This window comes from Protomyctophum parallelum (genome assembly GCF_964188405.1).
Source record: "Protomyctophum parallelum genome assembly, chromosome: 21".
In the NCBI taxonomy this organism is placed as follows: domain Eukaryota; kingdom Metazoa; phylum Chordata; class Actinopteri; order Myctophiformes; family Myctophidae; genus Protomyctophum; species Protomyctophum parallelum.
This window is the reverse complement of record NC_139713.1, coordinates 33,648,787-33,664,188: the sequence shown is the minus strand read 5'-3', so window position 1 is coordinate 33,664,188 and position 15,402 is coordinate 33,648,787. Positions and strand designations below refer to the sequence as shown.

At 40.4% G+C, this 15,402-nt stretch overlaps 1 protein-coding gene across 2 annotated transcripts; it reads left to right on the top strand.

Annotated features, from left to right (window-relative positions):
• The first annotated feature begins 916 nt into the window (after window positions 1-916).
• auh (AU RNA binding protein/enoyl-CoA hydratase) lies at window positions 917-8,068 on the top strand. Of its 2 annotated transcripts, XR_014571014.1 has the most exons (11): window positions 917-1,164; window positions 1,386-1,453; window positions 2,930-3,017; window positions 3,125-3,211; window positions 3,922-4,014; window positions 4,748-4,804; window positions 5,258-5,445; window positions 6,417-6,467; window positions 6,807-6,854; window positions 7,124-7,842; window positions 7,874-8,068. XR_014571014.1 is itself a non-coding variant. In XM_083794151.1 (10 exons), exons 1-10 carry the CDS (start codon window positions 960-962, stop codon window positions 7,199-7,201), a joined length of 963 nt encoding a protein of 320 aa, XP_083650277.1. In that variant the 5' UTR covers window positions 917-959; the 3' UTR covers window positions 7,202-8,068. The 2 variants fall into 2 exon arrangements, 1 of the variants encoding a protein (XP_083650277.1); XM_083794151.1 differs by having other exon boundaries at window positions 7,124-8,068.
• Window positions 8,069-15,402: the final 7,334 nt, after the last annotated feature.

The following is a 15,402-nucleotide window of genomic DNA, read 5'->3' as shown; positions in this document are numbered from 1 at the left end:
TTACATTTAGATAAATATTGTGAAAATGGCCAAACTACAAGCTCAAAAGGTTAAGTATAAATACCCTGTGTCAAATATTACTCAACTACTAGTGAAAGTTGCTCAGTTGCAATTTGTAGCCTACTACTTAATCTCTCAAGAACAGAAGAGGGTGTTTTTGCCGGGATTGACAATAGCAGATCTACAAGCTCACAAACATGTTGAGTTGTGACACGTTATATGAGCTTGTAGATCTGCTATTTTCACCATTTTTTTTCAAATGGGGCTTAAATGGTTAATTCATTCATTTCCTACAACCTTCTGTTTTCTAGGCTATAATGCAAAATTTAAAATACCATAGCTAGAAAATTATATTCCTTAATTTCCTTTAGCCATTTCAGTCAAATTATTTTGCAACAAAACAACAAAAAATAATCTGCTTTCCCATAAATCACTTACCGTATGACTTCTTATTACACACTTTTATTACTTTTATGTGTGTAATAAAAAGTGTAACCTTTTATTGCCTACACTTAATTTAACATAATCTAAGCCTAATCTTTGACTAAATGTAATTATTACTATAAAACCCATAAAGCTGTAGCCTGTATGTATCAAGTTAGTATGATAAAAGCCATGCCAACCCACGTGACGTCATCCAGTTCAAAGTTGACTGCAGTCATTCTTATTCATTTTCCGGATTGCACATTCGCTCTAGAGCGGATACGGAAACGATCTGCAGACGCATAATATCTGCCTTTAAATCCACCGGATACAGTATGCGGGCTCTAAAACGGATCTGAGCCTTTAACAATAAATAGAAACATCGGATTTCCCCAGTCCAGCCCGAAGATAGCAGATTTACAAGCTCACAACGTGTTGCGTCTACAACGCGTTGGGGCTTGTAGATCTGCTATTTTCGTACCAAGCAAGTACGCCGGGTTCATTTTTCCTTCTTCTTGAAGTGTGTTGTTGACAGTATGGCGGTCATGGCGGCGGGTTCCAGACTCTTTCTGCGGTCGTTGCGCTCCTCTCCCGTGCGGAGAGACCTGGTGGATCAGATACATGTGCGGGATTATGCGCGGTTATTAGTTCCCGTGCGGTGCCGTCCCGCATTGGCGCGGCAATACAGCTCGAACCCCAAGGACGACCTGAACGTTAGATATCTGGACGGAGAAGATTCAGGTCAATGCTTAATGTTTATATTTATTTTCTATTGTAGGATATTATGTGATTAGAGTTATTCATTGAAAATTAATATCAATGTTTTAAGCAGGTGAAATGCCATGCACACATACCGTAACTAAAACAGTTGGCACCTGTCCCTGGACAACTGGACGGTGTCTTGTAGGCTAAAGGTGACAATCAAGCTCGTTATCTTGTATTTCTTCTGTCTTGTCTTTCAGGAATTGTGGTTCTTGGTCTGTACCGACCTAAAGCCAAAAATGCAATAAGTAGAAACCTGGTGAACATGGTATGTTGTTCCACTGCCTTGGTCTGTTGTTGTTGTTGATTGTTTACAAAAAAAACAAAAACAAAGTTCAGATTTATCAATTCAGTACCCACAAGCAACTCTAGTCTAGGTTATATTGTTAATATGTTGAATCTAGAGTTGCAACACCAACCACTGACAGCCCAAAGAGCCCATACATCCAATTCCTAACTGAAAAGTCCTGTCTGATTGTATTAAACAATGTTAAACTCACCAACATTGCAGCTGTACGAAATCCTTGAATTATCCTCTTTCTATGTGCAAGGTGTTTGTTTCATATTAAAAAATCCACCGTAGACATGTTATGAGCTATAGTGTTGCAGTTTGGAAGCACTCATTTTCAATGCAACGTCCTACTGCCTCCTGCATTATGTATACATTTGAAACGGGTGGCATGATGAAGGACCATTAAGTGATTTCCAACATTTCTTTTGTAGGATTCAATCAATTCAGTGGGGTTTGCCCCCTATATTGCAGTGTGCAGGCTTACAGTAGCCTACGAACAAAGCGTACATATTTATTCATAGACCTGCAGTACATTACAGTCATGCACTTATGTATTTTGCCTGCAAACATATTTATAGACCAATATTTATGTATTGGCCTACATACATACATTCGTCAGGGGGAAGCCACCTAACTGAATTTGTCAGGTGTTTTATTTCTTCGCACCCTTCACGTCTGTGTGTTGGTTAAAAAAATGAAATGTAGTTAAAAGTCGCTCCGGACAAAACCCCATAACTCCATTGGACCCTCAAACCGTCTGCTAAAGCAACTACTCTAACTCCACCACCTCTCCCCCTCTCATGCGAGCAATTGACAATATATAAATTCACAACACCAACTTTGAGGTAGCAGTATTGCTTTGTTTTCAAAATATAAGGTTTTCTTCATTTCCTGAAAGAAATATATTTTTAATTTCCTTAGGAGTTAGGGGATTTCTTCCCGACAGCACAGATATGTGTAGGCCTATATATACATATCCCCGCTACCTCTCTGGACTCCTCCAATGTCACGCCAACCTCCTTGACATCCCCACGACAAACAAACAAACCTGGGGTGACAGGGCCTTGTCGGTGGCTGCACCTTGCCTATGGAAGTCATGCCCAGCAGCCCAGCTCACATCAAAGCTGCCCCCCACCCTCACCATGTTTAAAACCACACTCAAAACCCACCTTTTCAGACTCTCACTCCCCACCTAATTCTAATCCCACTTTTTCAAGGGGCGCTAGCCCCCATTGAAGAAAAGCGTGTAAACACAAACATTGAAGACAAAAGTGAGGACGCAAATTGTGATGAGGAATGAGATGATGTTTGATGATAAGAGCGCCCCTCACTTCACACGGGTGTGATCTTTAATAAACATTTTAAATAGATTTTCCTAATAGTTGTTTAACTTGTTTTTATTCTGTTGTTTTGTAAGTGCATGTTTGTATGACGTGTTGTTTCTTTCTCCAGATGGCAGAGACAGTGGAGAGTATAAAGAAGAATGGCAAAGTGCGCAGTGTGATTATATGCAGCATGGTCCCTGGGGTTTTCTGTGCAGGTAACGTAGCATTTACTCAAGCGCTCTGACTGAGTGTGTGTTGTGTTGTGTGTGTGTGTGTTGTCTTTGTACAACCTGTAAAGTTTTTCTTTAATGGCTGTTTGCAGGGGCAGACCTGAAGGAACGTGCCAAAATGCACCTGAGTGAAGTGGGACCGTTCGTCTCCAAAGCAAGAGGACTTATTACAGACCTGGGTAAGACACTCATTTACTGTTATAACCACATGAATGAGATAGCACTGACGAAGGTCTGAGGACCGAAACGTTTGCTTTTTAATTGCACCATGAGCACAGAGCACCATGAGCACAGCATGATAAAATAAAATAAAATATATTTTTCTAAGTCTCAGTCTAAGGAGTTTTACTTCTTTTTCTATACGGTGAGCGAGTCTTTTCCAGTCAAAGTTTTCCTTATGTTTTTGAGACCACCGCTACCGTAGTTAAGTTTGAAGAGAGAAAAAAAGGACGAAGAAAGGCGCAACAGTTTTCTCAGTGCTTCATAACCACATGAACCCCATTGTCCTTGTTTTGGAAGGTATGACCTACAAACTCAGTGTACAATCTGATATTTTTGGCGAAGAGATCAGTGTCTAGAGTGGAAAAAACCCCCCTGCTAAAATCATTTAGCAGGATTCCCTGCTAAATGACTTATTCTATTGCTAATTTTCCACCAGGAAATTTACCAGTGTCCAAAATGACTGAATCTGCAACCATGGATTAATGTTCTCAGTCGCCACGACAGATTTCAGTCATGTGGATTCCATAGAAGCCATGCATGTCTTCTGTGGAAGCATGTCGTGCTGCGAAAATAGCCAATCTACAAGCTCGTCTGTGATGTAACCCTAACAATTAATTAAAAGTGTTCATGATGGTGACTGACAACCCTGTTGGTATGGTCTTTGTAGGTAACCTGCCGATGCCGGTCATTGCAGCCATAGATGGAGTAGCATTAGGTGGAGGATTGGAGATGGCTCTGGCCTGTGACATCAGGATCGCATGTAAGATGGACACATTTATTTCAACATGTCTCCTAAAAGAGATTCTTTCATTCCATCAGAAGATATGTGTTTTCAAACATAATGTTTCAAAGAATACTTAGCTGACACTGGTTACGTTTTGCAGTTCCAACACCCTGATGCAAACATTGCTATAATTACATCTGCCATGACCCAACACACTGGTTCCCAAACAGTGGGTCGGGACCCAGTTGTGGGTCAGGTACCAATTGTTTGGGGTCACAACTCGAGTAAAAATGAAATCCCATTTCTTTCCCCCCCAAAGAAAATGAACAACAAACAATAAAAGAAACAACAAACAAACAAATCTAAGAAATTCCATCAATTCAAAAAATTATAATTAAGAAGTAGTGAAAATAGCCTATGTGCAAGCTTGAGCTTGTAGATTGATTTTCACTAGTTTGGGTTCCAGTCAAATGTCTAATTTCTCTTTTCGGTCTTGATCTAAAATGTTTTGGAACCTTTGAACTAATGTGTGTGTAGTTATTCATTAGGACATGTTTCTTGTGCAACAAAAGGATCACAAGAGCTATTCTAAGGTTTGCCTTTTAACTGCATTTGATAGTGATACACGCATGTGAATCTCGGTATGCACAGTATGCAATCAAGGGCTCATTGGAACGGGACATAACGTGGTTTTAGAGTTGGCCTTTCGAATGTTTGCTAATGTGGCCCAGATTAATGAACTAGTTACTGTTCTCTTCATCATCTCCAGCCAACTCTGCAAAGATGGGCCTGGTTGAAGCCAAACTCGCTATCATTCCTGGAGCAGGTACGGTTACCTTCAAGATATATATATATATATATACACACATACACTAACATCCTCCCTTTGGACCCTTACCATTTGGTTACAGTAAATTTGTATACTCTTGAGTTAAATGAACGCAGATTTTACCGGGTACATCAGGGGTCTTCTACAGGGGTCCGGGAACCATAGGGGGTTCTTAGAGATACTGCAACGGGCCGTCAAATCTTTCTGTGATAATTTACTTGAACCCTTGCATCCCTATTCTGGGGGAAACATTTGCGAACATTAGCTGATCTACAAGCTACAAGCGGACACGACAACAGAGTGGGGAGCTCACATGATCTAATAGCAGTGCTAGCATAGTTCAAGATGCAAATAGAGAGTGAACCCAGAGAGTGTCTAATACTGTACTGAACCGATTGTTCCCGAAGCAATTAAGACTACTGTGTGACCATTGCGTGCCTGTGTGCACAGGTGGGACCCAGCGTCTGCCCAGGGCCATCGGCGTGGCCCTTGCCAAGGAGCTGATCTTTGCAGCGCGGGTGGTGGACGGGGTGGAGGCCTTGCGCGTGGGCTTGGTCAGCCACTCTGTGGAGCAGAACGACAGCGGAGACGCGGCCTACCTCCGCGCTCTGGAACTGGCTCGAGAGTTCAACAGTCAGGTGAAGATTAAACCCTAGCCCTGTAACGCGTTCCGGTCGTGTGAATTCACATTCGTCAGACCGCGACCGCGATGGTTTACCAGGCTAGTAAAAACCCATCCAGATGTCCTGATTATTTCCATGGACCTTGAGTATAAGAATCAAAATGAACTCAACTGCACATTGAGGTATTGATTGTTGACCTTTCCACTTTGAATACTTTCAAATTGACAGCCTTAAAAATGCCATTTTTAGATGACACCATTTCTGTCTACTCACTGTCTCATTGGAGGGCTGTGGACAGATCAGAAACCTCCCTACCAGTGACATAACACTTTTATTTAGATTCTATTTATGTATTTTAATTTGTGCAAGTACACACGCTTCTATTCCAGCATGCTAACTTTACAGGAAGAGAAGGGCTGACGTTTCTAGTAGCTTGGGATCATAGTTAAGTTATGATATATCTAGAGAACGGACAGCCCCACCCCCACCATCTACACCAAATCTAGAACTACCCACAGTGCATTGTGAGCTTGTAGATCTGCTATTTATACCTATTTTTGAGCGGTGCCGAACCGCTCCATTTCGCAGCTATGTGTGTATAAGTACAGGTCCATCCCATGTAATTTGAATATTTTGTAAAAGTTTTTTTTCTAAAGTGAAGTATTTAAAACCTTTTATTGTTTTAATGTCTGTCTGTCTCTGATTCTATATGTCTGAGCACGGACAGCTGCAACACCTTGCCAATACAGCTGGATGGCACTGTTGAGCAGCGTCACACACACACACACACACACACACACACACACAAACACACAGGCCAGGGAGGAGGGCTAGAATGTATAGTTGCATCACTCAGTTCACACAGGTGTGATTTTGTTGAATGTTTACCTATTCTGACACGGCCAGAGTAGTCGCTAAGGTTCATGTACTGTAGTTAAAACAGCTGTGTCTGACTAGACAATGATATGTGTGTAATTGTTTTGCAGGGTCCAATTGCTATCAGGATGGCAAAACTGTCAATAAACCAAGGAATGGAGGTAAGAATAAAACATGTACACCACTGTGGCTCACACACGATATACTTACAAAAAAACAAATCGGTACAAAAATTTGAATAAATCGATTAAGTCTAATAAATCACTCAATCACCCGGTAATATACTTTGTTTGATCAAAACGAGGGAAAGCTTGTGAATCGGCTTTCTTCCATTTCCCCTTCGTTTATAATCCTAATTGAGGCAATAGTTGTAATGAATGGTGGTATTGATGCAAAGTCATGGCTGTAGAACTATTGCAGTGTTGTGTATATTAATCCATAATGTTCCATATTAGTCCAATGAATGTGTTAAAGTGATATTATATTATATTGTCCTTTAGGTTGACTTGGCTACAGGATTGGCAATTGAGGAGGCATGCTACGCTCAGGTAAGTGTAATCCAAAATAGAATGTGTAAAAGTGTCTTGAGGTGGTTGCACCGAGTCAAGACACTGTGCGCTTGTAGATCCGCTGTGTATGAAAAGAATCGTGAACATCTATGCAAACCTTTGAATAATATTTTTTAAGGAAAACATTTTAATTCAAACATTTGCTTCTGGGCGTCCCTGGAACAAAAATGGTCCTTGACGACATAAGTTTATCAGAAGACTGATTTAGAAGATAGCTTTAGAATCGGCCTCGTCTGTGTCTCCCAAAGGTGATACCGACGAAGGACAGGCTGGAGGGTCTGGCAGCGTTCAAGGAGAAGAGGCCCCCTCGCTTCAAGGGAGAGTAAAGGGTCCTGCTTCGTCACTAAGCACTGCCATCCAATCAATCAATCAATGCCCTTTCAGGGGTCCGTTCCAGATTCAAGGGTGGACTCTGCTACCAACGGTTTGAACTGGTCCTGAGTTCAGGAAATATGCACGTGAACCCGGATGTTGGCGTCATTATCTCTGAAAAACATAGTGGAAAAAAAGTACAGATTTCAAAAATCTAAAACAACCACCCACCAGCTGCTTCCCCACATTATTTTTCATAACTGTTAAAAAATCACTTGAAAGTTCACCGAAAATAGCCTTATCTACAAGCAATGTGCTTGTAGATATGGCTATTTTCGGTATGTAAAAGAGGGGACCAAGTACTGAGCCGGTCAACATATAGAGGGTTTAAGTGTTTATTCAATGAGAATCGATTGGATACAACCCAGAACATTATGGTTTTGAGAGCTGTGCCATTACTATTGCTGTGACGAATTTTGTTTTGAGACAACCAGCTTGCCTTTTACTGACGAATAATAGTTGATACTGTTATTAGGCATAGAAATGATAACAATATGATTGATCATGATGTCCTGTGAAAAGATACACATGAATAAATACTACTAACAAACAAATAGTTTTGGAAACGTTGATTATAAATGCTGCTGATAAAGATGTGGATTCTAATTTGCTAACCATATATACAGTATATATCTATTTAGTCCCACTTTTAGGTGTGGTCAAGCACCCAATTTCATTTAGGCATCCCTAATTGATTTACTCATTATTTCATTAATGTTTTTATGGGTTACTTTTGCAACCAACATATACTATAAAAACTAAAACATTTTTGTGAAGACTAATATGTAACCTTTTTAATGAATAAAATGCACGTAATGTTGTCCAATCTGTATGGTAGAGTATGTTAATACGATATAACTTATATAATTGGGGTGATTCTGTTTTATCTCCCTGCTCTTCTATTGAGACATTTAGATTGTGTCAAAAGTTGTGTATCACCTAGACACTGGATCTATGACATGAGTTTAATTTTTTTTTAACTTTTTTAAACTTTTTTTATAAAGTATATTTATTGAAAAGGACAATAAACACAGACATTACACAACAAGAACATAATAAGAAAAGAAAAGGAAGAAAAACAGTTCAGGCACAACACTATTGTAAATAAAAAGATGGAATATACATTAAGACATGGCAAGAACAATGAACCATAATGGCAATAAGTGGCAATCCGTTGCTCTCCCCAGGTTGGCGGAGGGTTTGTAGAGCCCAGGATCACATTAGATAATTGACACAGTACAAAATTGGGTTACAAAATTGTGGGATAAAAAAATTATAAAAATAAATATTTATTTTTTGAAAGGTATTTGTAGAATTCGGCCTCAGGTCTTAATGGGTTAAAATTTCAACTAACTCTGTCTCAGAGGAGGGATGTTATTTTGTAAATATTTTAACATCACCAGTCTTGTTGAGGTGTCCCTGCCACAGAATAATTTCAGATGTCGGTCTGTAACCAAATAATTTGGGGGCCCTTGACATGAAAAAGGTTGAGAACAACTGGCATACCTTAGTTGATTTGGGAAATGGATGAGGGGGAACAAGGGTTTAGGGTTTAATGCCACAACTGGTTCAACAAAACAAAATGACACATGACAGGATTAAAGTTCTCAGTTGCCACAACTGATTTCAGTCATTTGGATTCCATCCAAGTCAGCATGTCTTCTATGGAAGCGGAAATAGCCGATCTACAAACTCTCAATGCGTCTGGAACACATTATCTTTTTTAAGATAGAGAAGTGGTCAAAACTAGCAATAATATATGAGCATTGTCCATAAAACCCTAATGATACCCTCAGATATTTAATAAAACAACAAAGGTTAAAGCCTCAGTCTGTGATTTCTTTACCTGGTTTGGCTGTATGTAGAACAGCAAGAACAATATTACTATGAAACATAATTGTACATATTGTGTTAATTATTTAGAAACAGTGCCAGTGTGTGTGGGGCTCCTTTCACGCCGTTTCACAGAACCCATAGGACTTGTTGGCCATACTTTTTTACCACAAGATTACATTTTTGCTTCAATCCGAGGACATGAATTTAGTCCAGTGTCTGCTGTACAGGATACAAGCTCTCTATTCAGGGCCAGGTGCAGAGTATAGACACCAGACAGACGCACAACGGAATTACTGGCTACTGGGGTGGGTGGGTGTGTGTGTGTGTGTGTGTGTGTGTATAAGGGCCTCTCTGGTAGTAGTAGGCCGTTAGGCCCCCGGATCAGAGCTTGCTTGCAGACCTGCCTGTGGCTTCGGTCTGCGGTGTGTGTGTGTGTGTGTGTGTATGCTAGGGGTTCGGGGTTTCCGGCAGATGCCTGCGTGGGGAGACTGGGGACAGGGGGTGATCCCACCACGAGAGGGAAAAGGTTGCGTAAAAAAAACAACAGAACTGTCTGCCCACTGCAATGTGAAACAAACGGCTTCTTCCCCCCCACCCACCATGACAGACCCAAAGAAAGTACAAAACAATGTCTCCATGGCCTTCTCACTGACACGCCCATGTGACAAAGACTTTTCTCTGCTCTTGCAGAGGACCCTGTTCTCCTAACCGGGGATCCTGTGTGCAGGCAGGGGCCTCCCAATCTTAAACCACCTGTGTGACCGTTTGGAAGCCAGATTTGTCATTAGTATGTGTAAGCGCAACACTGACGCCACCCAGTGGCAGAACGGGAGAACTGAACCACTTAAGCCTAATGTGTACTTGGTTTGACTAAATCCTTATTTCATGTCAAGGATGAAGGATCCCCAGTTTTAGTCCTGTGACGAACAGTCAAAAAGTGCTTTAGTTTTCGAGATACCCCTACCGGAGGTAGGACCAAACACAACATAGTTTTTCCTCATCTCTAAGGTCTCCCAGACATGAAATGGATTCTTGTATAAAAATATTTTACTGCAAAAATTGATATATAAAGTTATACACCTCAAACTAATAATACAGCCTGTCTGTCTGGGGGTTGAGGCACCTAAAGTCATGTAGATTCACAATGGAAGCTCTGAGAGGTTCAAAACTTGGCATACTTGAAGCCAGGACATCCCTTTACATTCTAGAAGAGACTGAATGTCAATATCTGAATGTCAATATGAGATATAGTCATTTGAACACATACCTACAGTAGGCGGAATTGTACTCTATGTAGATGTCTTCTCTACTTTGTAGTGACTATAGCAACACATATGAGGGCTTGTAGGAAAGGTGAGGTTCTACTGAATCCAGCAATACCAATTGTGTAAATGTAGCTTGCATAATCGTGGAGTTATGCCACAAAACATATATGGTGTCCCAAACGAGGGAAAATTTAACTAATGAAATCTACAGTATCACATTAGTTTTATTTTTACTTCACTTATCAAGGGTGGGAAAACATAAACAAATCACTTGAGTAGAAGTCCCTAAAATGTATGAAATGTCTCAAACTTGAGAAATGAGAAATTGTGAACAAATAGATGCCGCTTCAACAATAGTACAGATAAATATGCAAGCCTACAGTGGAACTACAGTGGAACTATTATTATGTTGCAGCACATGACCTGGATGTTCCCTCATCAAGCTCAAATCTCAATATTATCCTCATAACAGCAAGTTATTCATTTCTGTAGTTATTTGGTTACAGCCATTTGGTTACAGTCAAGTTATACTACAGTATGTGGCTCCACCTGCATCTTATTGCCTACAGTATGTGGTTTTCTTCATGAAATGACAGGTAAAATCATTTCACATATTTTGGAATGTGAAAAGATGAGATGAACCTTGTCAAATCAAGTAGCTATTTAGCTGACTGGAGTGGAGAGTGACCTAGCATTTAGTTCTCTTTAGTGTAACAGAGCCTACTGCCTGTCCAGTAGTCTACACTGACAATAGCAGAACCCTGCCCTGACACTGTTTCACCAGAATGGAAAATAGACTTAATTAGTATCACTTGTAATATGGTTACTGCACATACTATAGCCTAATAATAGTGCGCACAATGCACAACATAGATACTGTACAAATTCTGAAGTGTATCTTTAAGATTTTACCAAAATGGAATATTGGATCCAAATCTTTGTATCATCTTTGCTAAACAGTTAGAAAAAGGCACGAAACAAGACCCATAATGTATAAAGCCCACGGCAGAAGACCTTCAACACATACTAACTGTTGTTCAACAGAGAGATGATGTTCATAAAACCCTGGCAAACCCAAATTCAATATACTCTCATCATATATCATGTTGAGAAAACTACTCCAGTAAGACCAGAGTGAGAGCATGCAGCATGGGCACACTTTTAGAGCATGCAACATCAGACTTTCCATGTTCTACAAATTGTAATGCTGTATGTTTCCAGGGTTTGTATTTAGACAATATCATCTTCTTCCTCAGAGTCTTTAGTATGTCATCATAGTCAAGGGGTTTATATATCGTAAATGGAAATTGGTGCATTTACAGTATATAGAGCTTTTATCCAAAGCACTTTACATAGATTGTGCATTACATTCACACATTCAGTCACACACCCATGGCAGAGGAAACCATACAAGGCACCGACCTGCACATCGGGATCAATTAGGGGTTTCAGAGTCTAATGGATCGAACTGAGATCGAACTGAGAATATGGTATGATACAGTACTACCGGTATATTGTTAGTTCACACTGAAATTTGTCTTGCGAACCTCACGGTTCTCCATCCAGCCGCTCTATTGGCCACTCTATCCCTGAGGCACTGCCGCCCCGGCATATTACCAGATCTGGGTACGAGAGGAGCTTCATCAACCTTTCTGATGCTGCATGAAGGACCTTAAGTCTCTGGTACACATACCAGTACCAGCCATAATGGCTGTCAGATGTTCTGGTCTTGTACTGGCCTTCACACAAATGAAAAATATCTTTGTACAGTATGTTAAACAATGTTGTATCAAGCCTATTCAGACTTCTTGATGAGACTGGTGCAGGCATGCTCTCACTCAACATTTGCAACTTGCTCATTACTGCAGCATATTATCTGTATATACATAGAGCCACGGTTTTATGACTCTGCTGAGCAACATTTAGTAAGAGTTGAAGGTCTTCTGCCTTGGGCTTTTCAACATTATGGATAGGGATGTCCCGATCACACGTTTTTGCTCCTGATCTGATTCCGATCATTTTAATTTTGAGTATCTGCCGATACCGATTTTTCCCCATCCGAAAATTATATTTTTATGCAACTCCTATGCAATATATCACAATTGTACAATATTCCAAATTACGGACAATATCCAGTCTAATATCATGATATGGATATCATATTGATACTAGGGATGTCCCAATCAGAAATAACAGAAATGAATAAATTGATTATCTATATTTATGAGGATAATATTGAGATTTGAGCTTGATGAGGGAGCATCCAGGTCATGTGCTGCAACCTAATAATAGTTAGTAGTTCCACTGTAGGCTTGCATATTTCTCTGTACTATTGTTGAAGCGGCATCTATTTGTTCACAATTTCTCAATTCTCAAGTTTGAGACATTTCATACATTCTAGGGACTTCTACTCAAGTGATTTGTTTATGTTTTCCCACCCTTGATAAGTGAAGTAAAAATAAACATAATGTGATACTGTAGATTTCATTAGTTTTATTTCCCCTCGTTTGGGACACCATATATGTTTTGTGGCATAACTCCACGATTATGCAAGCTACATTTACACAATTGGTATTGCTGGATTCAGTAGAACCTCACCTTTCCTACAAGCCCTCATATGTGTTGCTATGACAATCCATTCCAGAGTCACTACAAAGTAGAGAAGACATCTACATAGATGTACAATTTTGCCTACTGTAGGTATGTGTTCAAATACCATTCAGATATTGACATTCAGTCTGGCATTCAAGTATGCCAAGTTTTGAACCTCTCAGAGCTTCCATTGTGAACCTACATGACTTTAGATGCCTCAACCCCCAGACGGACAGGCTTTATTATTAGTTTGAGGTGTATAACTTTATATATCAATTTCACAACTTTTGCAGTAAAATATTTTTATACAAGAATCCATTTCATGTCTCGGAGACCTTAGAGATGAGGAAAAACTATGTTGTGTTTGGTCCTACCTCCGGTAGGGGTATGCCGACTTCTGGGGGCCATTGTCACAGTACTATTTGTAGGGGTGTAATGATACATCTTAACAGCGATACGATACGCATCACGATACATGGTTGATGATACGATACAGATGATATTGGTTCTTTCATGATGATACGATTGTGAAATGTGTTCATAGTGCAGATTTGTTAAGGGAAAAATGTATTTATATGGATATAAATAAATAAACACAGTGATTCTCTGGCAGATACCCGAGGCGGGGTTGGTGAAAGGGCCTTTTCTGTGTGGAGTTTGCATGTTCTCCCCGTGTCCCCTAGGGTAGGTACCCTCACAAAAAACATGCAGTAATCCTGGTCTCTAAACTACCTCTCCCTGGCCAGCCGGGGCGCCTGATGGAGGGGAAAGGAACTGGTCAGAATAACGTGTTCCTTCCACGCGCTACGTCCGACCGGGGAAACTATCCCCTGTCAGGTGAAAAGAAGCAGCTTGGACTCCTCATGCATAGAAGGAAGCATGAGATCAGTCCGCTGCCCCCCCCCCCCCCCCCCCCCCCATGTTGGCAGAGGAAGTGTGGCGACACTGGGTGAAAAAATGGGTTGCAAAATCGTGGGATAAAAATAATAATAATAAAGCGTCATATGTGATGCAATGCATATTTTTATTTTCTGAGTTTGTTTAAGTTAAAGTAAAAGTGGTTACGTGTTTCAGTTGGTTTTGTAAATTAATGTTATCAAATTAAAATTATTAGCCCAGAGCTTGTGACTTGACTAAATAATAACCACATTGGATCCATTGGAACACAGGTTCTTTTTTTCCTCATGTCCCAAAAAGTAATCTTTTTGGCTACAAAACACATGTGAACACGGCAGCTGTTACTACATGATGACCAATCAAATGATGCCAGCTCGGAAGAGAGCAGATAGAGCAGATAAAAAGTCACAGTCACAGACACAGCAATTCACACCCTTCAAGGAGACCCCAAACCAAGATCCATTGACACACACCCTTCAAGAAGACCCCAAACCCAAGATCCACGGACACAGACCACCTCAGGCTGACATGCTGCTGGCTCCTCAACTCCTATGCTTGCTGGGCCTGGCACTAGGTACAGTAACAGAACAATAATGCTTCTTAAATGGTTCTTTAAAAGGCCATATGGTTCAATATGGCCATGGTTCATAATTGTTTTTATTTCAAGGACTCCCGGTTTGATATACACGGACTGTGCGGACACCAATTTCACACTTTTTATCTCTGGAAAACCATCTCAAACCAATCTACACAGAAATCTGTGTTATTTACATTTACCTCTTACAATGTACACATGTACACCACATGTAACCGGATCTGTAACATTTTGTACACTCTCAGTGTTACAGAACTGTAAAGGGTCTATTTGGTTCCTGATTATAAATAATTTAACTGGAGACCCCCTGGAACCTCCTCAATACCTCCTTGAGAACCACTGCCATATGGTTCCAAAAGACTTTGACTTTTTACTGGGGCCAGTTTGAAGCCACGTTTGTGATCTTTTAGGGATTCACACTGTTGGTATAGGCCTATAGGGCATTCCACATTTTTGTGGCATAGCAGAAAACAATTAATCCCTTGTTTGACCCAAATCTGAGTTGAACGTGATTTGTGGAGCTCCCTCTGGTGTTGTGATTTTGGTTGTCAGTCATTGACGTTTTTGAAGTACCCGTAGTTTGACAGGTAGACCGTAGCAGTAGCCTGACCAGTGTGTTTTCTTGTTTTTGTTGTTGTCTGGATTCTTCTTTGTGGTGCTACGGTACCATGAGGTGCATGCATATAATCGAAGTGACATTGGATGAGTGCTCCTACAGTCCTCAATGTATTTTTACTGACCTGTGAGGAGATCCTGTACAAACAAAATGTTCTTTGGTTGACTTTTTTTGATACTTTTCAGCGTGTTTTTCCATAACTTTCAAGATGGAACTATGAATAGAAATAGGGCAGTAGTTGCCGGGGTCTAATTTACTCTTGCTAGTTTTAAATCTTGAGGCACGTGTGACACGTCCCTGTTTGATGGAGAGGTTTATTACAACTGTAAGCCTGCGGTGTGACAATAAATCTGA

Coding starts and splice junctions, on each gene's coding strand:
- auh (XM_083794151.1), top strand. CDS start 960: ATGGCGGTCATGGCGGCGGGTTCCAGACTCTTTCTGCGGTCGTTGCGC. Junction 1,165..1,385: donor TCTGGACGGAGAAGATTCAG/GTCAATGCTTAA, acceptor CTTGTCTTTCAG/GAATTGTGGTTCTTGGTCTG. Junction 1,454..2,929: donor GTAGAAACCTGGTGAACATG/GTATGTTGTTCC, acceptor TTCTTTCTCCAG/ATGGCAGAGACAGTGGAGAG.